Source organism: Nothobranchius furzeri, chromosome 14 (genome assembly GCF_043380555.1).
Source record: "Nothobranchius furzeri strain GRZ-AD chromosome 14, NfurGRZ-RIMD1, whole genome shotgun sequence".
NCBI classification, from domain to species: Eukaryota; Metazoa; Chordata; class Actinopteri; order Cyprinodontiformes; family Nothobranchiidae; genus Nothobranchius; species Nothobranchius furzeri.
The window spans coordinates 62120615-62146547 of record NC_091754.1 but is presented as its reverse complement, the minus strand read 5'-3'; the positions used below and the strand labels follow the sequence as shown (position 1 = coordinate 62146547).

Below are 25933 nucleotides of genomic sequence, written 5' to 3'. Positions count from 1 at the left end.
GAGTTTTCTGGGTAGCTGCAGCTACTCTCGCCAGTTCGTAGAAAACTACAGAGATGGCGAGACCTCTGACTACCACTGCTGCCTTGCTGAAAAAGGATGTGCCTTTGGAGTGGACTGAGCAGCAGCAACAGACCATGAATGACTTGAAGGCCGCGTTATGCTCAGTTCCATGCCTTGAGTTCCACCTTGAGGTCGGGTTCTCTACCCACTGTTTGATTGCCAGTCTCCATCAGGTGGATGACTGCAACAGGCGTGTCGTAGCCTATGCTAGCAAGATCTTGTCCGGTCCTGAGTTAAAATACTCTGACTGTGAAAAAGCTTAGCTATCCACCATGTGGGTGGTTAAACACTTCTTTCACTACGTCGGTGGAAAGAAAATCATTTTTGAAACATCAGCCACCTTCCTGAACAGTGAACGCATCAGAGATGGTGTGGTGGCCAATGCACACATTGCGTCATGGCTACTAGCTCTTCAGAGTTTTGACATTGAGGTGCGCTACGCCCTCATCAGTCCTGCCAGCCAACCCTCCCCAGACCCTGCTGAACCCCAACAACCACTACTTCGACCAAGCTCTCTGTGTGGGTTTGCCAACTGTGCACGTTGATGGCAGCTCCTTTCGACACGGTGTTGAACCTAGTTCGTTGTTTGGTTACATGCTGATCAGAAAGACTCTTGGAGCTACCAATTGGGTCTTCACACCTCACAGTTTGCAGAAGTAGCTGGGATCCTGATTGTGCTACAACTGGCTGCTGAAACTTTTTTATAAGGTTGTCTCCAAAAGTTGTTCAGCTGGATCATAATGGCTTTTTCAATAAAATTCCCAATGAAAGGGAGATTTGAGAACGGTCTGTCGTTATTCATCGCTAAGAGATCTAATTTTCTTTTCTTTCGAAGAGGTTTAACAGCAGCAGTTTTCAAGGGTTTAGGAAAATATATGACATCAAGGTGCAATTGACAATTTTCAGGACATCAGCTTTCAAGAAGCTAAAACATTTCTAAAGAAGTTGGTAGTCAGGGTGTCCAGACAACAGGTAGATGGGCTTAAGGTCTTAACCACATCCTGTTAAAAGGGAGTTTTCCTCTCCACTGTCGCTAAATGCTTGTTTTGTATGAGGATTGCTTTAAAGTCACTGACACTTGTCAGTCACTCATTGCAACCTGCTTGGTTCCTCATATAGGAAACTTTTTTCTGATTGGCTTAATGAACTGACCTGTATTAGAATGTTTGTTTTGTGAAGTGCCCTGAGACGACTCTTGTCATGATTTGACGCTATATAAATAAACTTGAATTGACTTGAATTAAGACTCCAGCAGCAGCATTCTGTACAAGCTGCAATTGCTTCACAGCTTTTTTGGGAACACAGTTAGGAGATCATTGCAATAATCCAGGCGACTAGAAATAAAAGCATGAATACGTTTCTCTAAGTCTGGTCTCGACATGAGACGTCTAACTCTTGATATTTGATGAATGTGATGAAACGCTGATTTAGTTATAGCCTTAATATGTCCAGAGAAGCTCAGGTCTGAGTCAATAATAACACCAATATTTCTAACCTGGGTTTTTTTCTTTATCCCCCTGGAGTCCAGCTGAGCAATAACATTATTCCGTCCTTCTTGTTGCCAAAGACAATAACTTCAGTCTTGTCTTTGTTTAGTTGAAGGAAGTTTGACTGCATCCAGTTGTTTACTTGTTCTAGGCACTGACAGAGTGAGTCCAGTGGACGACAGTCACTAGGTGATAGGGCTAGGTAGATCTGGGTGTCATCAGCATAGCTATGATAGGCGACGTTATTAAGTATGAGCTGACCCAGGGGAGCATATAGAGATTAAAGTGTAGTGGTCCTAGAATAGAGCTTTGGGGGACCCCACGTCATGGTGATCCGCTTTGACTGGTAGTCACTAATAGAAAAAACATAGCCCGTCTTTGAGATAGGACTGGAACCAACCAAGCACTGTGTCCCACCAAGTTTATGAGTCTGTCCAGAAGGATGTTATGGTTCACACAGTATCAAAAGCTGAACTGATCCAGTGGTGAGATAATCTCGCATTAGGGTTGCAGAAGCCTGTAAATCAACTGCAGATTGAAGTCAGGTGTGTTGAAGCAGGGGTTAAACTAAAATATAACCTCCAGGACCAGGATTGAGAACCACGGCCATAGAGGTTGTGGAAATATCTTAGTTCTTGGTTTGATAAGTATCTTGACTTTAAACATTAAACTACATAGCCTTTTGATATTAACGGCTCACATTTACTTTACAGTTTCTATACAGATTAAAATCACATTTCTTCATTGCTTATCATAAGCAACTCACATTAGTCCAGGGAAGGCATAGTGAGTAAAGAATTTTGCATCATCTGCATACAATTAGTAAGAGGAGCTGGTCACAAATGGTTATCAATTAAAAGAGTAAGGGACCTAAAACAGATCCTTGTGGAACCCCCTTTTGCAAAATGATCAGATCATACAACACAGGACTAATTAAAAACAGAAATAATTTATCAGACATTTTTACAGTAAAAACAAACCTCTGCTCCTTTTTCCATGTAAAATGTGATTTTTCTGTTCCTTCAGTCATGTTGTTTGCCATTTATTTTATTTGTATATGTTGCATTTTGTCTAACATCCTAAAAGTTGCGTTTAATTTATAAAAGCATTTAAAAGAACTGATGAGTGCTTTATTTAAATAATATATATCTGGTGACATAACAGCTACAGAAGCAACATGGATAGATAGCCGTTTTAAAAGAAGACTCCACAATGATCCGTTTAAATCCAGTTTCTTCAGTTTTAATCTCACCAAACACATGAATCAGAAACAAGATCGTTTTACCTTCTGAGCAGCTAACAAACTTCCATTTTTTAAACAAAAACAAAATAATTTATGCATTCTTTTTTAAAATGACTATTTCTTTTACAAAAATAAAATCAAATAGAAGAACTAAGGCTTTACAGAACAAAAAAATGATCATGTATATAAAAAATGTGGGTCTGATTTCTCTATATTACATGTGAGCAAGTTTCTCTCTTTTTAAAGACAAAATTAAAATAGAATGATATTAAAATAAAAACGTGTTTATGCTTACAGTAGTTTGCACTGTGCAGGGTAGATTTGTTTGTGCAACATTTAAAAATGGAATTGATTAGAGTTTTAAAATATTTTCCCAGTTAGTTAAAGCAGGAAAAAGAAAAGGTACAAAGATGTGTGGAGGTAGAAAATAGAGACTTTAAAAGGCAGATCTAGACTCAACCAGCTCAGACTAGTGGGACTTTTGTTTCCTTTTATTTTTGTGCTAAAATACAGTTAGACGAGAAGTGTGATGTTTTTTAGTGTTCTGGTCCGAGGTGGTTGAACAATCAGCAGCCAAAACCTAAAAGAAAACAAGTGTTCCCTTTATCACCTCTGAGGAAATATTTCGCTTTGGTAAAAACTTCAAAAATCCATTTGAAGTTTGTTTTCTGCTGAGACAAAAGTCAGTCTTGTGGTTTTCGGTTGGTTTTGTTTCCCAGCTGCACTGGATAACGTTAGAGATGGTAAACACCTTTCACCAGACACACAACATGAGTTTATTTGCACAGTGGTTGTGCGTCAGAAGGCTGATGAACTCACTCCAAAGGTTTATCTGAAAAGCAGCTCAAATGAAATCATTCGGTTGTGTTCTTGCTGAGCATTGCAAGAAAATCAGTCTTGAAACAAACAGGTAAAAAAAAAACACAAGTACCAAAATATTTAGACGAAAAAAGCAGGATTCACTTTTTAGTATGGAGTAAAATTAGTACCAAAAGAAAAGCACGTGGTTGTAGTGTCAGTCGTTCGTTGTTCATAACAATAATTAGTTTGCTTTCTGGTAAATACACGTAATTTCATATCAGGAGTTTTCAGTTTTCTTGTTTCAAGGTTTAGTATCAGACTTCCAGTTCAGTGTGTCGACGACGTATGACGGCTTGTATTTCTATAGAAACAGAGAAAGATATAAATGCCGAGGGAACAAAACCTACATTAGAATTAAATCTAAATGTTAAAGACAAATGAATATTTCATGGACAAAGCAGAAATGCTTAGAATTATATGCTGAGAAATGCAGAAAATTGTCAAAAAATTTAATATTTTCTGAATAAAGTAGAAAGATAAGAATCAAAAACCAATCCGACATTGGTGCTGCCTTCGGCTGTGTAAAAAGTAAAGTTATAATAATAATGGAAGTTCTGAACTTATGCAGCATAACACACCTGAATCTGAACTCACTGTGTGAACTTATCAGCTGTCAGGCTGCAGACGCTTAGTTTGGTTTTGACCAATCTCACAATTCCAAAACAAACCAAAAACATCAATCCTCCTCCACATTCTTATATTTGTGAGCGGCCCCCAAGTCAGCCTTCACAGATTTAAAACAACAATTTAATCCCAACCGGATGAAAGGTTGGGAGATTCTAGTTCAGTCGGCCAGTTCCAGAACTCTTGGGAAGTTTATCGACACACACACCAAACTGAAAAATCCAGACATCCAAACTCTAGAAACTTCCAATTCATAATAACAGATGAAGAAAATAAGCCTAAAAACGATGTGATGTAATAAGTGGAAGTTGGTTCTGTTCCTCTGATTATTACATCAGCACCAAAGTGTATTTACCAAAACGCCACACCACTGCTCAACAGCCATTTTTTTCTCCCAGTAAATGAAAGACTCTCCCAACTCACGGCTGTGAATGTGGTGAGAGATTATAAACGGGATGATCACCAGTGGGGCAACAGTTCACAGTATTCACCGTTGGATCTAAAGTACAAACACACTGCTGAAGGAAGCATGGTCGAGAAACATTGGCGGGATTTGGTAGCAATTCCAGTTCTGAAACAACCTGAACTTCCCAAATTCTTTGCCTTTTTAGGCGTTGGAAGTAGTGGTGAAATAATAATAATAATAATAATAATAATAAGCACCTGCCAGTTTTTCAGTAGTAAATAGTGCCGTAGTGTTTCCTAAAATTACAAACTAAACGTTTGGAAGGACGTTTTCTCCGGTGAACAGAAGTCCTGCAGATTAACCTAAAGCAAAACACGAGTAACGAGTGTTTTGATATTCCTGCCACAGTGATTTAGTGAGTTAGGTGAAGCGTGTGTGTGTGTGTGTGTGTGTGTGTGTGTGTGCGTGCGACATTGGTTTCCTTACGCAGTGCAAATGACCTGAATACACAGTCCTTCTGCCGAGGCGGCAGGTAAACTTGGCTAAACGTGGCCTGAATCCTTTCATCTCCAATCGGTTTGCAGCAAGACGACAAACACAGAGAAATGCATTGTGGGTAAAGTGCTGGGATGACAGGGCCCTTGGAAAAATTCCTTAAATCCACATTTCCACGCTTTCTGCTCCGTTACTTCAACCAGCTACCAAAAAAATATATACGAGTCACTTTTCCTTTACAAGTCTCCAACTTGGTCAGTTTTTCCCAACTTTATCAATTCCTCTTTGCCGGTAAACTTCTCATTATTCCTTCTTCGTGCTTCCATCATGGCTTTCCTGGAAGTGAGACACCTTTAGTATTCCAGGGAAACCAAAACTAGGGTGAGGGGCGGGGCATCTATGGAGCTGAATCAGTTTTTTATTGACACATAGGTGCTTCAGTCGGGCACAAGTCCACCTGGTAAAGACCTCAGAATCCCGTTGACAGGATTTTGGGAGCACCTGGGTTCCCGTCTGTACCTGGTTGGGTCAAACATGAAAAAATATGAGCAACTCCACCAGACATTTGGGCTAACATCTCAGTGCTGGTGACAAACTAAAAACAGCATTCATGTTTCCAAAGTGGCTCAGAATTCTGAACCCACTAAACCCTCGGGCTTCATTAGGGACATGCTTGTCCATTTGGGCAGTTTGTTGCTTTTCTTTTGGATGCTATTTCACCATTGTTTGTGCATATGGTACAACATTTAGTCACAAAGCCCCTCTCTGGACAAGTTTTGAAATAAAATTTGGAATTTTGAAAATAGACCAATGGAACACTATGAAAAGAAAACACTATAAACTTGAGTCTTTAGTGGACAAAAACGTCCCATTGACTTCCTTTCAAATCAGTTTTTGATTCTGTAACACCTACAACAAATAATCATGCTTTCTGTGATGTTAGGGTTTCATTTTGGAGAAAAGTGGTCACATTTATGATTTTTACTGTTCATCACCAAATTCTGTCATTTCTCCATATGTGGCCCAAGCGAGAAACTCTACACATTTCTTTAGATCTTCTGCTGTTTGTATTGAATTCAAAACTGGTCATTCAATGCGATCGATAAAAATTTTTCAACAATGAGAATGGAGCAGGGGGCTCCCACATGTCCACAGGGGACACACCCGGTGGGATATATGCTGGATTCCTGGAAGGAGTGGAAGATCATATGCCTCAGCCAGCTGTCCATTGAGGATATCGAAGACGTGTGGATATTCGGCCTGATGATCACTGTATTTCTCCTGATTGGAGTGGGAGGATATCTGGTTTTCTGGAAATTTGGGAAGACGGGAGCGATTGGAGGGCGACCCGCACCCACGGAAAGCACCGTCCGTGTGGAGACGTCTCAGACTGGGACGTTACTCGAGGTGAATCGTAAGCTGGACAATGTTCTAGCTGCGATACCGGTATTAGTGCGCAAAATGGATGTCATCTCAGAGAGGGTCACCGGACAGTATGGACAAGTTTAAAAACCCAAAATTGGCTTCACTGAAGGACTGAAGTGATCAGTTTATAGATTCAAGGCAGGAGGAAAATTATCTCAACCTGACCCAAACAAAGTCTTGTTATCTGAATCTGACGTCCTGGTAACCTTGAGCTGCAAGCAACTAAAACCCCCATGAAGGAATGCAGACAGATGCTGTGAAAACCTGACCTACCCTGCCCCCGCTTTTGGATTGGTGGACTTCAGCCTGGCGAGGTCATCAATCTGTAGGAGTCAATGTGCTCTTTGCTTCTCCCAAGATCTCCCTCCCACTTGTGACTGTACAGTAGATGAGCGCCTTAAGCTTGGTTTATGCTTGACGCATTCACTTTCCGCGCGGTGATGCAGCTCGCGGCTGGAACGCGCTTCACAGCTTGCAGCGTTTATGGTTAATGCGGCTCGTCTCTGCGGTGAACCAATATTCTCAACAAACTGTAGGGGGCAGCATGGAGCTCTACGGCATGCATCCAACACTACACCATTGTAGAAGTAAAAATGACTGTTTACAACATGGCATTCCAGCATTTTTAACAGCGTCCTCGTCTTTTCAGACAGTGCGAGCTATTTCTCTCCAAGAATTATTAACAACATGTTGATCACGGTGATCTCTGAGAGCTGAATCATACAAATGTCTGTATTTACGAACCTCTGCCATACTAGTTCTTGCCGGTCCGCCATGTTTGTCCGCGTCCGACCGTCCGTGTGGTTAGAAATTTTCCCAGGTGCGCGTTGCGGAAATTTTGGGCCGTGTGGAGACGCGGTGGAGGGGCGTGGTTGTTAAAATGACGCAATTTCGCTGCGCGGAGCCGTGCGGACCTCGCGGACGCGTCAAGCATAAACCAACATTTAGATAGCTGCTCTTGCTGGGGGTTACAGGATCCCATCCAAGCCCCCCCCCCTCCTATTGAGGTCTCATGTTATGTTGTGATGTCTGAAGTCTGTTGCATTTCTGTTGAGGTGTTTTTTTTGCATAACAAAGCTGCCCTCCCAGTGGAGGGTAACTCAGAAGTGCCTTTTTTTTCCCTCCACCCGAACCAATCCTCATGTAACCCTCTTATCTCTATTAAGGTAGCGTGACTCAGGGTTGCGAATGACCACAGTCACCAATTCTTGTCATGTGTCTTGCCCATGTATGTCTGATCTCTGACTTGTGTGTACTGAAACTCTCATTTCCCTCTGGGATTAATAAAGTATTGATTGATTGATTTGGTGATGAACAGTAAAAATCATAAATTTGACCACTTTTCTCCAAAATGAAACCCTAACATCACAGAAAGCATGATTATTTCTTGCAGATGTTACAGAATCAAAAACTGTGGTTTGAATGGAAGTCAATGGGATGTTTTTGTCTGCTAAGATCAATCTGTTGCTACAAAAAATAAATTGATGCAAAACTTTATATTTTTCAAATATTTCATAACATGACCAAGACCGATTTATAATAATGCCCCAGGAAGAAAAAGTTGTTTTTTTTTTTTGGAAAATAACTCATTTTTTGTGTTGTTGAGTATTCAAACTGGCGTTTCACGGGTTAAAAGCCTCAAAAGGACTGAAATTTTTATACGTATGAGCAGGGCTGAAGTTGTTTAACAGATCTATGAAAAAATATTAATGTATCCATTTTTTATTGCCACTTTTACAAGCGGACGTTTTTGTCTTCTAATGACCCAAGTAAATTAAAGTGAAGCCTGAGGGTTAAATAATATGAACGACCAGATGAGGACAAATGTTGACTAAACAGACAAGAACATTCACACGACTGCTGGGACTCTGTCCTTCCCCACTTGAACCAAACGTCAGACGGGGGAATAAAAAGTACTTTAATGTCAACTTGTTCAAAAATCTTAATAAATTCCTTAAAACTATTATTATGAGGGGGAGTTAGACTGTTCTCCCATGCATCTGTGGGTTTTTCTGGTGCTCCGGTTTCCTCCCACAGACCAAACACTGGAGACTAACCCTGGTGTCCCTTGCCCGATGACCGCTGGAGTTGGGCCCCAGCTCCCTGTGACCCTAGTGAGGATGAAGCAGCTCAGATAATGAAAGGATGATTACAAGGTCCGTAAGCAGACATAGGACCGTTTTCGTGATATCTTACAAATAGCCGAACCTTCCTTGTTAAGTGTAACTAGTTCAGTGAGACTCAAAGGGGCTGATTCCCTCACCGTCTCCTGAGCTGCGGTCCATAGAGGGCGTCCTGGAGACGGTTGCCAAGTGACAAGGCTGGTCCTCCGACTCCAGACTGAATGAAGGGTCACGGAGAGTTTCCAGGAGTTTGTTGTGGGCCATCTCAACTTCCTGTAAACGTCAAAATCACTAAAATATTTATCACATAAGAGAGAAAAACCAAACTTATTACCAAGAAATGATCTAAAATTAAGAGTTGCACTTCCCAGCTTTCTTAATAAATCAAAACGAGTCCAAAGTTTGGTCCTACTTCTGTTAAACAGTGTGTTTCGTTCCAGATGTCATCTTTAGTGTGAAGGACATGTTTAATGTTTAAAACTGATCAAAATTAGCTCATCATCTAGGTTTCTAAAGCGAGATGGTCCTTCAGATGCCTCTGTAGACAGCAGCCATGGACAGAGATTACTGAATAGATGCAGCTCCAGACACAAACAAGTCCCTTTGTTTTGTTTTGTCAGCTGTTACTAGTTTAGGTTTAAACACTTCAACTGTGAAACGTCCTCTAGACTTCCTAATGCTCCAAGTGGCTCCCACACCAAAGAGCCGCCATTCAGAAATGGAACCATCACCACATCTTCAGGTTCAGAGTGAATACAACACTCTGAACGGCAGAAGGTGGGAGACAGTTTGTCTCCTGGGCTGGACGGCTTTTAATGAAACTCTCAGAGTTAACCATGTGAAGCCAGCTGCCTCATCATCACATAAACATCTGGATGATTAGATTTTTCATCTCTGAAACACACAATCTGGGAAAAACCTCATCCAGTCATTATGGACGTCCCTCCTCCTGCATGAATCATGCATTCTCGGCTGGGAGCAGCCAACAGGAAGTGAAGCCAGAAACAGACTGCCCAGTGTAACACAGCTCTGTCTCAAGTCTGTCGGCTGGCATGCGCACGTGTGTGTGTGTGTGTGTGTGTGTGTGTGTGTGTGAGCAGCTCTCAGGAGGCTTGCGTCTGGTTCAGAAGGTTTTGACTGGTTTAGAGTTTTTCCCACACTGTCGGTGGCACTGAGCTGCTGTGACTCTGAAGGTAAGAATGAACCAAGAAGCTGAAAAAAAAGCTTCGTTTTGAGCATAAAAACACCACAGTACATATTAAAGTCCCAGTCACACACACTAGTGTCGTGAAAATCGTCCCCCGCCTTTGACCCATCCCCGTGGCGAGCGGTGAGCAGCAGCCATGGCCGTGCTCGGGAGCGATCGGGTGGTTTTATGCTTAGCGGTTTTATGCTAGCACACTAAACTGTTACTCAGCTCCATACGAGCGTTATGTTGGGAGTCACGGCAAAAAATGTCAAAACCGTGAGATAACGTTCTGTTTTTGCAGTAGACGGTACCGTCTACTGCAAAAACAGAAACTTCTGTTACCATCAGATCCTGCAACTCGGGGGCGGAGCCTGAAGAAAGGTGGTTGGTCCTTAGAAATCTTTTTTATTTGCTTGCTGATGGGCTTTGTTCAAGAACTCCGTCCACGCACACACACACACACACACACACACACACACACACACACACACACAGCACCTCTACATGGCCTGACGTGACTGATCTGGTGTTTTAGGAGGTTGTAAATGTTGTGATGGACTTTACGAAGCTGAGTGATTTTTTAGAAGATCTAAGTTCTGACAGAGTTTCTCTAAAAGTGAACAAACTATAAATATCCAAAAACAACACACTCACCTTCAGCTTGTGCAATTTTCTCATCAGCGCCTCGATTGTGAAAAAAATCTCATCCGCATTCTTAATCACGCATTTCCGTGGCCCAGACTTCGACGGGGCCATTTGTTCTGCTTCCTCCTCCTCGTTCTGTTGCATAGCCTCTGATTGGTTGAGCTCTGGGCAGCAGGTGTCCTCCTCGGGTTGTGTCTGCAGCGGCATCACTTCCTCCACAGGAGGGAAGTGGCTGGCGGTGGGTGTAGGGGGGTCGCTGAGGTCATCGGTGAAGCTCTCCCCCTGCTCTGAGGGCATCACCAGGTAGAACGTGTTCCCTAAGAACCAGAGGTGTGACTAGTGAGTGGCTTACCGTCATCAGAGACTACAGATTATAATTCCAGAAACAACAGATTTTTTGATAGAGACGGCAGCGCGTGACCGGTTCGGTCGTTATTACCCTGCACTCGGGCCTCGCCTCTAGAGCTGGAGGACTGATCGGGGGGGAGGCTAACATCATCAGTGATGCCATCGGGGAGAGAAGAAGAAGGAGGACCCGCAACCACAGCTACACACAGATAGAGGATAGTGTGTGTAAAGAAAAGTGAGTTGGAAAGTGTTCAGAGGTGAGGAGAAGAAGAAAGATCAGCGTGTCGGTGCGTTTCAGAGAAGCAGCAAATCAAAGAAACCAATAAATCACAGAAGCAGATTCATGCAGAGACCTGCAGACACCCAGAGTTATCAACCGGGCTGAGTTTATATCAAATAAACAAAAACCACGAGGAGAAAAGATCAGAAAGAACCGGCGTCAGCTTCCTGAAGTTACCTTTCCTCACGACCTTAACGCTGGGCTGCGTGGTGTCAGAGGGCGGAGCCCCGTTGGACTCCTCCTCCTCAACACCGAGGATGGTCTCCAGGGAGTCGGGTTGCTCCGTTTCAGTCAGTGATCTCCCTCCGTTGGTCATCTCGTTAGTGGGCGTGTCATCCGAGTTGTGGCTCCACCCATCCTCATCCAGATCTTGTAATATGAGCTGCCGCAGAGTTTCAACTGAGGAAAGTTTTAAATGTAAACATGAATCTCTCCGTTTAGCAGAAGAGACACGCGGTCCGAGACCCTGTCCACACGTAGCCGGGCGTCCCACACCAACGTGAAGACTAACACTGATCTTTCACAAACTCGGACCAAAGTGGAGACATGCTCCACGTAGAAGACCACAGGCGACAGACGGCATTAACGACGGCTATCGCTCGCCACCCGGTGAATCCGAGGGTTTGGAGAACTGCTGCTGCCTACAGGCATGGAAGCCGCTCCGCTGGAGTGTCTGCTGTAAACCAGGAGCTTCTGTCCTAGATCCGTTTTACAAGAACCTAGCTACGTGTGAACGTGACCTGATTTGAACCCACCGTCTTGTAAAGCAGCTTCTGCCACACACACTTCCTGTTTTTCCTCATAGTTGGCGGCTCCTGATGGGTCCGTGGGCGTGTGCTGAGAGATGTCGTCGCTGTAGGCCCGGGTCTCAGGAGAGTCACACGGCCGTGCCGTGGAGGCGTCTGGTGAAGAAGTAAGAACTGCTTTAGGCTGGGCTGCATGAGGGCTCAGGGGACATCACCCTCAGGTGTGGTTTTTACCCTCAGTGACTTCACTTCCTGTTGAGACGGGCGACGCGCTGCGCAGACTGGGAGAACTGGGGGGAATCCTACGAGACGAAACACCAAAAAGCACAGAAGATCACATCTGAAACAGAAGAGCCGTACGTGTGATCTTAGCAGACTTACGAGATTTTGTGCGATCCGTGGTTGACGTGCAACGAGCCTCCAGCGCAAACGATGGCCTTGTCAAGCAAATCTTTCCAGCTGTGTGACGAAAACAATGAGCTCACCGTCCAAACAGACACAGACATAAAAATGTGTTTCTGGGGGTGAAAGGCTCGAGTGTAAAGTTGGAGAGGAAGGAAACGGCGTACGTGCTCTTCTCCGACTGTGTTGCCATCCCCAGCTCGTACATCTGGTTCTCCGTGGTGCTGAGGATGAACAGAGCTCTGACGTCTAGAAAGGAAAATCGTTGTTGTTACAAAACCCCTCCGAGCTCAAAAGGTGTCCTCGCTGAAGAACGCTTCGGGGGCACCTGTAGCGACGGAGCGGACGAACAACGATTCCAGCTTCAACAGAGGGCTGAAGGAGGTCTTGCTGTCTCCAATGCTTCCTCCTCCTCCTCCGCCTCCCAGCCAGCGGGATGGATATCGTAGCTGCAGCCGGTCGTCTGGGGCTCTCTGCAGCAGGACGAGGTAATCTGACAGCAGCAGAGCCTGGACCTCTGAGGAGCGAGGCACCATTAGTGCTGTGGACAGGTTGTGGACATGTCAACCCCAGGATTACAGACCTATCTGCTTGTCTTTGCCGATCCTCCACATGAGAGGACCTTCATGAATCATCCTCTTGGTGGTGAGGTCCAGGTGCTGCAGGGAAACATTGCCACGTTAACTCGTGACCTTGGCAGCAGCAGGAAATAACAGAACCTCTGGTGTCACCTTGAACTGAGGAGCAGCGTCCAGCCTGCGCTGGTACTGACTGAGACGTTGCCGATGCTCCGCCTCCCTGACGTCCTCGTTGACTGCCTGCAGTATCCCACGGCAACAAGCCTGAGCGTGCTGAAGCGGTGGGAGGTCTGACGAACCAGCTGCAGGTAAAACAGGAACATCTAGCCAACCTTTATGGAACCATTTTGACCAGCTTTCACGATTTGCCTCCTCACCCTCTGTGTACTTGATGATGTTGTCCAGGAGCAGCGGGTACTTGGTGAGTCTCTGCATCTCAGACACCAGCAGATCTTTGAGCTGCAGCCTCCGACACTGAGGACTCGCCTCACACTCCTAAAGCAAAGGGGGGGCGGCCGGCATGGGAATAAAACCATCGGTAAACCAGAAACGGCTTGCTCTTTTATGTTTGAGTGAGACCACAGATCACGTATGAGATAACAGTTACCATAGCAACCACAGTAGGAAACATTAAAGGACGTTGATGTTAAGCTTTGCTGTAATCTGTGCAAAGATAAATATTTATGTCTTGATGTATAATTATGTACAAAGCAAATGTTAAAGCTGCTGCTGGTGGCTCATCAGGGTTGCCATAGAAACCACACAAACATCCGTCATTCCTTGAATTAAAAAGCAGACAGGAGACTTCCTGTCACTTCCTGTCTGGAAAAGAAAAGTTTGAGCTAAAGCCTGAATGAAATCTAGTGAATCTTTGGCGTTTTACTCTTTTATGTTCTGATGGGATTCACGAGGAAATCATGAATCCTACAGCGGTGAAGAACAAAGGGGAGGAACGGAGACCAAACTAAATGAGTAGAAATGCTTTAATTCTTATGGATGGATGCGCTCCATGAGCACCATCAGTAACTAAAGCCTTAAAGCCTGACGTGAAGGCAGAAACGGTAGAGCCGCGTGAACATCGTCTAACCCACCTGGATGATCTGGGCGAAGCGAGGATCCTTGCGTTTCTTGTTCTTGATGAGATCCAGAGCCCGAGTCTGCTGGCAGCACAGCAGCGAGGCCTGTTCCTGAAACTCGCTGCCAGCTGTCCCTTCAAACTGACCACACACACCACATGGTTACAGTGCTAAACACACCACACACACACACCTTCCACAACAGCTACTCACCCTGGCCACCATGACGCCTCCGATGTCCTGAACAATGGCAGACTCTCTCTGCTTCTTCATGGCTTCACAAAGACTCGCTGAGAGGAAGTGATGCAGAAACAGTTTAGATTCAACCTAAATAAGGAAGAAGCTCAACACTACAGGCTGGTAGTACTTAAATACTGCAACACCTGGTTACACTCAGTAAAACCTGATCAAACACACGGTGCTCAGCATGAGTACACCCCACCCTCAGAAAGCCTTTAGTTTCCTTTCAGACTCAACACTTTGTCAGATACCGAACTACACAATACTACTACTACTACTCCTACTACAACTACTACTAATACTACTAATACGACTACCACTACAACTACTACTACTACTAATACTACTACAACAACAACAACTACTACTACTACTACAACAACAACTACTACTACTACTACTACAACAACAACTACTACAACTACTACTACTACTACTAATGCTACTACAACAACTACTACTACTACAACTACTACTACTACTACTACTACAACTACTACTAATACTACTAATACGACTACCACTACAACTACTACTACTACTAATACTACTACAACAACAACTACTACTACTACAACTACTACTAATACTACTAATACGACTACCACTACAACTACTACTACTACTAATACTACTACAACAACAACTACTACTACTACTACTACAACAACAACTACTACTACTACTACTACAACAACAACTACTACAACTACTACTACTACTACTAATGCTACTACAACAACTACTACTACTACAACTACTACTACTACTCCTACTACAACTACTACTAATACTACTAATACGACTACCACTACAACTACTACTACTACTAATACTACTACAACAACAACTACTACTACTACTACTACAACAACAACTACTACTACTACTACTACAACAACAACTACTACAACTACTACTACTACTACTAATGCTACTACAACAACTACTACTACTACAACTACTACTACTACTACAACTACTACTGCAACTACTACTACTACTACTACTACAACTACTACTACAACTACTACTACTACTACTACTACAACTACTACTATTACTACTACTATACTCCCACTAGTGGGAGACATTGATTGCAAACAAGATTTGTTAATTTTCACACACAAAACAGTGATTTTCCAAACAAATCTATTCAAGCCCATGTTACAAAATAGTACACCCTAATTATGATCGTAGGAGAAAAGGCATTCAACCACAGGTGGGTCTCATGGTTCATTTCAGAGGTGTTCAGCAGACAGGTGACTATACAGTGGGGCAAAAAAGTATTTAGTCAGCCACCGATTGTGCAAGTTCTCCCACTTAAAATGATGACAGAGGTCAGTAATTTACATCATAGGTACACTTCAACTGTGAGAGACAGAATGTGAAAAAAAAATCCATGAATTCACATGGCAGGATTTTTAAAGAATTTATTTGTAAATCAGGGTGGAAAATAAGTATTTGGTCACTTCAAACAAGGAAAATCTCTGACTCTCACAGACCTGTAACATCTTCTTTAAGAAGCTTTTCTGTCCTCCACTCGTTACCTGTATTAATGGCACCTGTTTGAACTCATTATCTGTATAAAAGACACCTGTCCACAGCCTCAAACAGTCAGACTCCAAACTCCACTATGGCCAAGACCAAAGAGCTTTGGAAGGACACCAGGAAAAGAATTGTAGACCTGCACCAGACTGGGAAGAGTGAATCTACAATAGGCAAGCAGCTTGGTGTGAAAAAATCAACTGTGGGAGCAATTATCAGAAAATGGAAGACATACAAGACCACTGATAATCTTCTTCGATCTGGGGCTCCACGCAAGATCTCATCCCGTGGGCTCAAAATGATCATGAGAACGGTGAGCAAGAATCCCAGAACCACACGGGGAGACCTGGTGAATGACCTGCAGAGAGCTGGGACCACAGTAACAAAGGTCACCATCAGTAACACACTACAACGGCAGGGAATCAAATCCTGCAGTGCCAGACGTGTTCCGCTGCTGAAGCCAGTGCATGTCCAAGCCCGTCTGAAGTTTGCCAGAGAGCACATGGATGATACAGCAGAGGATTGGGAGAATGTCATGTGGTCAGATGAAACCAAAGTAGATCTTTTTGGTATGAACTCAACTCGTCGTGTTTGGAGGAAGAAGAATACTGAGTTGCATCCCAAGAACACCATCCCTACTGTAAAGCATGGGGGTGGGAACATCATGCTTTGGGGCTGTTTTTCTGCTAAGGGGACAGGACGACTGATCCGTGTTAAGGACAGAATGAATGGGGCCATGTATCGTGAGATTCTGAGCCAAAACCTCCTTCCATCAGTGAGAGCTTTGAAGATGAAACGTGGCTGGGTCTTCCAACACGACAATGATCCCAAACACACCGCCCGGGCAACAAAGGAGTGGCTCTGTAAGAAGCATTTGAAAGTCCTGGAGTGGCCTAGCCAGTCTCCAGACCTCAACCCCATAGAAAATCTGTGGAGGGAGTTGAAAGTCCGTGTTGCTCGGCGACAGCCCCAAAACATCACTGCTCTCGAGAAGATCTGCATGGAGGAATGGGCCAAAATACCAGCTACTGTGTGTGCACACCTGGTAAAGACCTATAGTAATCGTTTGACCTCTGTTATTGCCAACAAAGGTTATGTTACAAAGTATTGAGTTGAATTTTTGTTATTGACCAAATACTTATTTTCCACCCTGATTTACAAATAAATTCTTTAAAAATCCTGCCATGTGAATTCATGGATTTTTTTTCACATTCTGTCTCTCACAGTTGAAGTGTACCTATGATGAAAATTACTGACCTCTGTCATCATTTTAAGTGGGAGAACTTGCACAATCGGTGGCTGACTAAATACTTTTTTGCCCCACTGTAAACGGACGTTACTTAACAAAGAAAAGCCTTTCTCATTTCCACGTGGAAGAGGAATGTCACAAAATATGAGAAAGTAAATGATTTCTTAACACAAAAAAGGTGAGGACTACAAGAAGATCAGCAGAGCTTCACATATCAGTCAGAACGCTGTAGCAAAAGTGAGCCACACATTTAAGAAAGATGGAAGTTCAACCATCTTACAGAGACGTCCAGGCCGTCTATGGAAGTTTACATCTGGACAGGAGCATCTTCTGATGAGAAAGGTTGAAGAAAATCTCCATGCAGGTTCACTGCAGTTCGCTAAAGCAGTAGAAAGCCCAACTGGAGTGACCGTTCTCCGTGACACCATACGGTGCACACTGCAGAGGAATGGCATGCATGGGGATCGTTCATGAAGGAAGCCTGTCCTAAAGCCCACGTACAAAAAAGCACACCTAGGATTTGCTAGGGCCCATGCTGGAAGAGATAAAGACTACTGGGACTCTAGACTCTGGAGTGATGAGACAAAGATCTGTTTTTTAACTGTACGGCGTCGTTACCAGCTCAGTGGCCTAGTGGTAGAGTGTCCGCCCTGAGACTGGGAGATCAGGGTTCAATTCCTGGTCGGGTCATACCAAAGGCTTAGAAAAAAATGGGACTCAACGCCTCCCTGCTTGACACTCAGCATTAAGGGGTTGGATTGGGGGGTTAAACCACCAAATGGTTCCCGAGCGCGGCTGTGTCTGCAGCTCACCGCTCCCCCAGGGGATGGGTCAAATGCGGAGAACAAATGTCGCACACACATCAGTGTGTGTGACAACTAATGGGACTTTAACTTTAAAGGTGAGGATTTCAAAGAGAAATGTATGGTGCCTATGGTGAAACACGGTGGTGGCGGTGCCATCATGTGGGCTGCATGAGTGCCGCTGGTGTTGGGGAGCTGATTTCATTGATGGTATCAAGAACTTTACAATGTACTGCTCTATGCTGAAGGAGAAGATGCTGCCATCGTGTCGTGCACGTGGTCGTCGTGCACTTTTCCAACACGACAACGATCCCAAACGCACATCTAAAGCTACTGCTGCATTTCTGAAGAACAGGGTGAAGGTGACTGAATGCCCAAGCATGCCTCCTGATCTGAACCCAATCCAACACCTGTGGGGAATTCTGAAGCAGCAAGTTGAGCATCACTCTCCATCCAGAATCTAAAAGAGGTTCTTACTGAAGAATGGAAACAGAAAGATGTTGTAATATGTCGCCAACTTGTTCACTCCAAGCCTAGAAGACTTGGTGCTGACCTTGAAAAGCACGGTGGTCGTACAAAACACTAGATGTAGGAGTTTTTGTTGTGGGTGGATTCATTTTTGCTTCAACCAATTTTAGTAAAAGTGAAGATTTTTCCTCTAAGTTATAATATTTACCTTAGTTTCATGTTATGGAGTTGAACACGTGTTCAATAAAACCCAAAATCTGGAAACTGTTCTGTTCATTTAACTGCTGATTAAATTCGTAGCGCTGTACATGTAGGTGATGACACAAGAACCGCCATTTCCCCTTCAGTCTGCTACGGGTTTTACTTTTAGAGTAAAAACCTCTTTTTGACACCTTTGAGCTACAAATCAGATTAAATACCCCCAGATGGTGAGTTTGACGTGTTCTGATGCCGAGTTGGGGCTTTTAGGATTTAAACTTTCAGGTTTGTTCAGTAAAGGTTCCGGAGTTCGACCAGGGCTGATGGGTCTAAACCGGCTCTCTAGAACCGGGTAAGAACCAGTTTGGTCTCCTCCAGTCTCCAGATCCTGACTGAACTGGTTCTTTGCAACCATGGAGTCCAGCCAGCGCCGGGTCTAGGCTAACTCAGGCTTTAGGAGCCATGTTGGTGGTTTTCTGTCCCGTTTAGCAGCAGGAGGTACAAGCTAGTACAATACTGCTCCGTTATCCCGAATCCCGAAGACTAAAGAATTACAGCTAACTTTTCTGCCTCTTTAGAGATTAAAATGAACGTCTAAACTTCCACAACATCTGAGTCAAAACAAGGATAACGCTTCCACTCATTCCCTCCACCACATGTTGGGTGGGGTTAAACGTTTCCTGCCGCAGACGTGACGACCCACCGTGGAGTTCGTAGACCTGAGGCAGGTTTGGGAAGATGCAGGCCAGCTCCTCGGAACTCAGCACAGACCTCAGCTTCTGGAAGAAAACCTTGTCCAGGACTCGCAGCGTTCGTAGGTGGGACACCTCGGTGGTGAAGAGCTCTGAAGGAACGTAAGCAGCATCATTAAAAAGAAAAAACATTTATAAGGATCTTAAAGTTGCAGTAGGAAAACAAATGAACTTAAACAGAGTTTTTCATGCCTCTTCTAACAGAAGAGCTATGAATACTTTGTGTTGATAAAGTTGTTCTCCTGCATTCGTCTAAAAACCTCCACTAACAACACGTTTTAGAGCAAAAGCAACTATCGGACCATCTGATAGTCGGTCTCGCCACGCGTCCCTGGGTCCTGCATTCACTACACATTCACGTATTTAACAGCAGAACACCACTGCTGTGAGGTTTGTGGCTCAATAATATCAGAGGAGAAACAGCCGGCTGCTACCACTTCAACTTTAGGACAAACAACCAGAGTCCCAAAAAGCAAAATACCATCTGAAGTCTCGAACGACAAAAGACGTCTGGAGCTAGAAAAGCGACGTGGTTATGAGTCATGGATCGGATTATCTTCGGATTTGCAGAAAGAAAAGGATAAAATCAATTATTCCTGTATAAAATGGGATTTCCAGAAGGGTCCGATTGCTGATTAAATGTTAAAACGGCTTGCCACAGTCGGCTCACTTCCTGCGTGTCCTGCTTACACTCATCCCCTCACCTCTCACGAGCGCTGTTTGTTTTTCTTTCCTCCTTTTTTACAGATCTGTCCCCACCAACCGTTCAGGTCCCATCACATTACTGTAATATTGTCCCAGGCATGCCTCCCCCTCCCGTCTTCCACAGCGATCGGGGGGGTGCGTGAGCGGTGCTGCAAGGGCAGACTGCAGGTGTGTGGCATCTGTGTTCATCCTTTTATTATACAGGGAAGCCATGAGACATTGGGGTGAGAGATGCTGCTGGACAACCAGCGACTGCTTCAGGAGAAGGTGACAGATCTAGAGGGGCACTCGCGCCGTAACAACATACGGATATGTGGCATCCCCGAGAACACTGAAGGCACCTCCATGTCAAGGTATGTGGAAAGCATGATGATGTCGGAGCTGGGGGACGGTGTGGACCTGGCTAGCGAGAAGAACTTGGGGATAGAAGAGAGCCCATCAGGCGCTGGGAGCGCAGCCGGACGCACCTCCCTGGTGGTGCGCTTCTTAAAGTTCAGCATTAAAGAGCAAATGCTTCACGCTGCAGGGAAGAAGCCTATATATATAAACGAGAAGCGGATTTTCTTTGATCACGACTATGCCGAAAACATACAAATGAAGAGGAAAGAGTGTGGCCCGGTGAAAAAAGCACTTAAAAAAAAACACCATTCGGTTCCAGACCCCGCTCGCTAAAACGTGGGTTCACTTTGACTCGGGAACGGCTCTGTACAACAGCGCGGAGGAAGCGGCAGTGGATTTAAGAAGACGCGGATACACGGTGGGACCGGTGGCCGCAAGAAAGTCCAAAGGCATCACGGCGGAGATGATCAACAACCTGCTGCAGACGAGCGTGGAGGGGCCACAAGGCACCGGGGATACAGCAGGTGTCCGTGGGAGCGCACGGGAGAGGCTGCAGGCGTTCCAGCGAATGGACACCGAGGACATCGAGATGAAGGAGTAATGCCCGTGCCCGCCTCGTTTCCCTGCAGAGATGAACATCCGGCCGACCTGACAACAGGAGCACCGGTTGCCGACTGATACAGGGCCGCTCTCACGGAGGAGCGCTGCGTGCTAAACGCGTTCAGAAACTAGCTTGTTCTGTAGATTGGATATAACAGATTTAAGCTTATTTCGAGCATTCAAACAAAGAGTACCATAAATGACGGCCTGCCTGTCCACCTCCCTCGGGCTGAGCGTTGAGAGGAGCTGAGCAGGAACAGTGTCTTGCCAGTTCTGGCCCTCACATACATCGTCCTCCAGCGCTGCAGCATCTGGCAGCAGGGCCAGTGGTGAGTCCACGCTCCTAGAAACAGGTAGAAGAGACAGCGTAGATGAACCCGCGGCTTTGATTAGATCCAAGACCACAAACAAAACAGAATAAAGTTGATTCAACTATCATTCTTGATTTTCTTAAGCTCTGCTGATGTTTCACTGGGCCCCTGTTGGAGTGACCCGCTGACTCACCTGCGTCTAGACCGAGGGGTGTATGGGGGAGTAGGGTTCTCAAAAGACCTGAGTGTGAGACAGTGGAGAGAGAGATGGCATGAGGACAGGACCTACACTGTTGGGGGTAATTGCAGGGTAGTGTTTTTGGTTCTGAGGCTCCTGTCTGCAGGCTGCCGCTAACAGAAACGGAGGAAGAATCAGCGGCCGTTTACCGAGCGGAGCAGCTGGATGCTGATGAAGAGGCGCTGTGCTGCAGGGGTCGGAGGCCTGGTTGGTCCCGCTCCTCTTCGCAGTCCTCCATGTCCACGTCGCTTCGAGAGCGGGGCACAGAGTCTCCTCCTGAGGTGGCGCACCGCCGCCGTCGTTCTCCCTGAGCCTTCAGAGACTCGCTGCGTGCCAGACGCACTGAGACCATCGGACTGGGGGAGAAGGTGGGTGAGTCTGAGAGCTACACGATTGTTACGGCACTACACATTACGACAATTCTAGCTAAATCAGTCACCTGTCCATGTCTTCTTCTCCCAGGCTGCTGGAGGACAGTCTCTGGGGGTCCACAGTCTCATCCACCTCCTCTCTTGGAGTGTCTGTGAGATTCTCAAACTGGTTAATGATGTTCTTCACACTGCCAGGACAAACTGGACACACATTTCAATTTAGTACAATGGAAGTGCAGCTAGGTTAACTGTGACTCCATATGAGTGACACATTGCGCGTGACCGGTGTTGCGTTGCGCGTGACCACGCGTGACCGGTGTTGCGTTGCGCGTGACCGGTGTTGCGTTGCGCGTGACCGGTGTTGCGTTGCGCGTGACCGGTGTTGCGTTGCGCGTGACCGGTGTTGCGTTGCGCGTGACCGGTGTTGCGTTGCGCGTGACCGGTGTTGCGTTGCGCGTGACCGGTGTTGCGCTGCGCGTGACCGGTGTCGCGTTGCGCGTGACCGGTGTCGCGTTGCGCGTGACCGGTGTCGCGCTGCGCGTGACCGGTGTCGCGCTGCGCGTGACCGGTGTCGCGTTGCGCGTGACCGGTGTCGCGTTGCGCGTGACCGGTGTCGCGTTGCGCGTGACCGGTGTTGCGTTGCGCGTGACCGGTGTTGTGTTGTGCATGACGGGCGTTGCGCGTGACCGCTTTGGGGTGTGACCGGTGTTGCGCGTGAACGCTGTTGCGTGTGACCGGTGTTGTGTGAGACTGAAGCGTGTGACCGGTGTCGTGTGTGACTGAAGCGAGTGACTGAACCGGTGTTGCGCGTGACCGCTGTTGCGTGTGACAGAGACGTGTGACCGGTGTTGCACGTGACCAGTGTTGTGTGTGACTGAAGTGCGTGACCGGTGTTGTGTGTGACTGAAGCATGTGACCAGTGTTGTGTGTGACTGAAGCGTGTGACCGGTGTTGTGTGTGACTGAAGCATGTGACCAGTGTTGTGTGTGACTGAAGCGAGTGACTGAACCGGTGTTGCGCGTGACCGCTGTGGGGTGTGACCGGTGTTGCGCGTGAACGCTGTTGCGTGTGACGGAGACGTGTGACCGGTGTTGCGCGTGACTGAAGTGCGTGACCGGTGTTGCGCGTGACTGAAGTGCGTGACCGGTGTTGTGTGTGACTGAAGTGCGTGACCGGTGTTGTGTGTGACTGAAGTGCGTGACCGGTGTTGTGTGTGACTGAAGTGCGTGACCGGTGTTGTGTGTGACTGAAGTGCGTGACCGGTGTTGTGTGTGACTGAAGCGTGTGACCGGTGTTGTGTGTGACTGAAGCGTGTGACCGGTGTTGTGTGTGACTGAAACGTGTGACCGGTGTTGTGTGTGACTGAAGTGCGTGACCGGTGTTGTGTGTGACTGAAGTGCGTGACCGGTGTTGTGTGTGACTGAAGCGTGTGACCGGTGTTGTGTGTGACTGAAGCGTGTGACCGGTGTTGTGTGTGACTGAAGCGTGTGACCGGTGTTGTGTGTGACTGAAGTGCGTGACCGGTGTTGTGTGTGACTGAAGTGCGTGACCGGTGTTGTGTGTGACTGAAGCGTGTGACCGGTGTTGTGTGTGACTGAAGCGTGTGACCGGTGTTGTGTGTGACTGAAACGTGTGACCGGTGTTGTGTGTGACTGAAGTGCGTGACCGGTGTTGTGTGTGACTGAAGTGCGTGACCGGTGTTGTGTGTGACTGAAGTGCGTGACCGGTGTTGTGTGTGACTGAAGTGCGTGACCGGTGTTGTGTGTGACTGAAGTGCGTGACCGGTGTTGTGTGTGACTGAAGCGTGTGACCGGTGTTGTGTGTGACTGAAGCGTGTGACTGAACCGGTGTTGCGCGTGACTGAAGCATTTGACGGGTGTTGCGCGTGACCGGCGACCGGCGTTGCGCGTGACCGGTGTTGTGTGTGACTGAAGCATGTGACCAGTGTTGTGTGTGACTGAAGCGAGTGACTGAACCGGTGTTGCGCGTGACCGCTGTGGGGTGTGACCGGTGTTGCGCGTGAACGCTGTTGCGTGTGACGGAGACGTGTGACCGGTGTTGCGCGTGACTGAAGTGCGTGACCGGTGTTGCGCGTGACTGAAGTGCGTGACCGGTGTTGCGCGTGACTGAAGTGCGTGACCGGTGTTGTGTGTGACTGAAGTGCGTGACCGGTGTTGTGTGTAACTGAAACGTGTGACCGGTGTTGTGTGTGACTGAAGTGCGTGACCGGTGTTGTGTGTGACTGAAGCGTGTGACCGGTGTTGTGTGTGACTGAAGCGTGTGACCGGTGTTGTGTGTGACTGAAACGTGTGACCGGTGTTGTGTGTGACTGAAGTGCGTGACCGGTGTTGTGTGTGACTGAAGTGCGTGACCGGTGTTGTGTGTGACTGAAGTGCGTGACCGGTGTTGTGTGTGACTGAAGCGTGTGACCGGTGTTGTGTGTGACTGAAGCGTGTGACCGGTGTTGTGTGTGACTGAAACGTGTGACCGGTGTTGTGTGTGACTGAAGCGCGTGACCGGTGTTGTGTGTGACTGAAGTGCGTGACCGGTGTTGTGTGTGACTGAAGTGCGTGACCGGTGTTGTGTGTGACTGAAGTGTGTGACCGGTGTTGTGTGTGACTGAAGCGTGTGACCGGTGTTGTGTGTGACTGAAGTGCGTGACCGGTGTTGTGTGTGACTGAAGCGTGTGACCGGTGTTGTGTGTGACTGAAGTGCGTGACCGGTGTTGTGTGTGACTGAAGTGCGTGACCGGTGTTGTGTGTGACTGAAGCGTGTGACCGGTGTTGTGTGTGACTGAAGTGCGTGACCGGTGTTGTGTGTGACTGAAGTGCGTGACCGGTGTTGTGTGTGACTGAAACGTGTGACCGGTGTTGTGTGTGACTGAAGCGTGTGACCGGTGTTGTGTGTGACTGAAGCGTGTGACTGAACCGGTGTTGCGCGTGACTGAAGCATTTGACGGGTGTTGCGCGTGACCGGCGACCGGCGTTGCGCGTGACCGGTGTTGCACGTGACTGAAGCGTGACCGGTCTTGTGTGTGACTGAGGCTTTGTAAATGGTAAGTCTACCTGATGTTAGCTTCACCTTTTAGGTCGAATTAGACATTATTAAACCTGTATGAAAACCGGTGACTTCACCCCCTAGCCATTCCATGACTGATAGTCTCTGATGTCCCTACGATGACACGCAGGATTATGTGGTTTAGAAGATAGATGATGGAGTGAGTGAGTGAGTTGAGTGAGTGAATGATTGAGTGAATGAACGGACAAGTGAATGAATGAGGTGAGTGAGTGAGCAAGCGAGTGAATGAATGAAGCGAGTGAATGAATGAGGTGAGTGAGAGTGAGCGAATGAATGAAGTGAGTGAGTGAGCGAATGAATGAAGCGAGTAAGCAAGCGAGTGAATCAATGAAGTGTGTGAGTGAGCGAATGAACGAGTGAGCAAAAGAATCAATGAAGTGAGCGAGTGAATGAGTGAGTGAGCAAACGAATGAACAAGTGAATGAATGAGTGAATGAAGTCAGAAAGTGTCCAAGTGAATCAATGACTAAAGTCGTCATTGGCATGTTTTTACTGTGTGGGCGTCGGACGAGCCCCCGCACCGTGAGAACAAACATCTCAGCCCTGAAGCCGATCTTCAACCGTGTACGTCACATGATCAGGAAGCAGAACATCCATGTGTTAGGAGATCGTTTTGGGCCGCTGCTGTAAAAAAAGTGAGGCACGAACTGGAAAAGCTTCCGCCGATCACAATTCAACAACGGATTATGAAAGAACGGATAACGCTCGAAACACGCGGACTCTTCCTGATGTAAGACGTGAGTCTCTTCTTTGTTTTGGTAGTTTTGGCATTGACATCATCCTAGCACGCAACGTTCTGTGACTCTTAAAAAAACAGTGAAAACGCTGGCAGGGAATGAGTTAAATAACTTGATGTTATGAATGTTTGTTAAAGGATAAAAGTTTAACTCAAGGAAAAAATGAAGGCTTTAGGGCAACTCAGAAGGAAAAAAAATGCATTTTTTCATAGATTTGAGAAAATAAAAATAAATATTTTTCTCAACATTTTCACTTAATTCTGAAAAATTTTATACTGAACTATGAGTTTTGTGTGTTAATTTTGTCA

The 25933-nt window shown here is 46.1% G+C and overlaps 1 protein-coding gene across 5 annotated transcripts in view; it reads right to left on the bottom strand.

Annotated features, from left to right (window-relative positions):
• Nucleotides 1-5435: 5435 nt before the first annotated feature.
• Nucleotides 5436-25933, bottom strand: part of arhgef11 (Rho guanine nucleotide exchange factor (GEF) 11) — a 46457-nt gene continuing 25959 nt past the window's right edge. For 3 of the 5 annotated variants that reach the window (XM_015946602.3, XM_015946603.3, XM_054747575.2), the window contains 20 exons: nucleotides 21879-22011; nucleotides 21589-21795; nucleotides 21395-21442; nucleotides 21085-21233; nucleotides 19198-19338; nucleotides 14202-14278; nucleotides 14004-14129; nucleotides 13290-13407; nucleotides 13066-13214; nucleotides 12918-12993; nucleotides 12663-12851; nucleotides 12502-12583; nucleotides 12314-12391; nucleotides 12167-12234; nucleotides 11942-12088; nucleotides 11364-11585; nucleotides 10998-11105; nucleotides 10568-10875; nucleotides 8865-8997; nucleotides 5436-5695 (listed from right to left, as the gene is read on the bottom strand). In XM_015946602.3, coding sequence (XP_015802088.3) covers nucleotides 5646-5695; nucleotides 8865-8997; nucleotides 10568-10875; nucleotides 10998-11105; nucleotides 11364-11585; nucleotides 11942-12088; nucleotides 12167-12234; nucleotides 12314-12391; nucleotides 12502-12583; nucleotides 12663-12851; nucleotides 12918-12993; nucleotides 13066-13214; nucleotides 13290-13407; nucleotides 14004-14129; nucleotides 14202-14278; nucleotides 19198-19338; nucleotides 21085-21233; nucleotides 21395-21442; nucleotides 21589-21795; nucleotides 21879-22011 — 2609 coding nt within the window. In that variant the 3' untranslated portion in view covers nucleotides 5436-5645. The remainder of the gene's footprint in view (nucleotides 5696-8864; nucleotides 8998-10567; nucleotides 10876-10997; nucleotides 11106-11363; nucleotides 11586-11941; nucleotides 12089-12166; nucleotides 12235-12313; nucleotides 12392-12501; nucleotides 12584-12662; nucleotides 12852-12917; nucleotides 12994-13065; nucleotides 13215-13289; nucleotides 13408-14003; nucleotides 14130-14201; nucleotides 14279-19197; nucleotides 19339-21084; nucleotides 21234-21394; nucleotides 21443-21588; nucleotides 21796-21878; nucleotides 22012-25933) is intronic. The other 2 variants (XM_015946604.3, XM_015946605.3) reach the window with 1 other exon arrangement.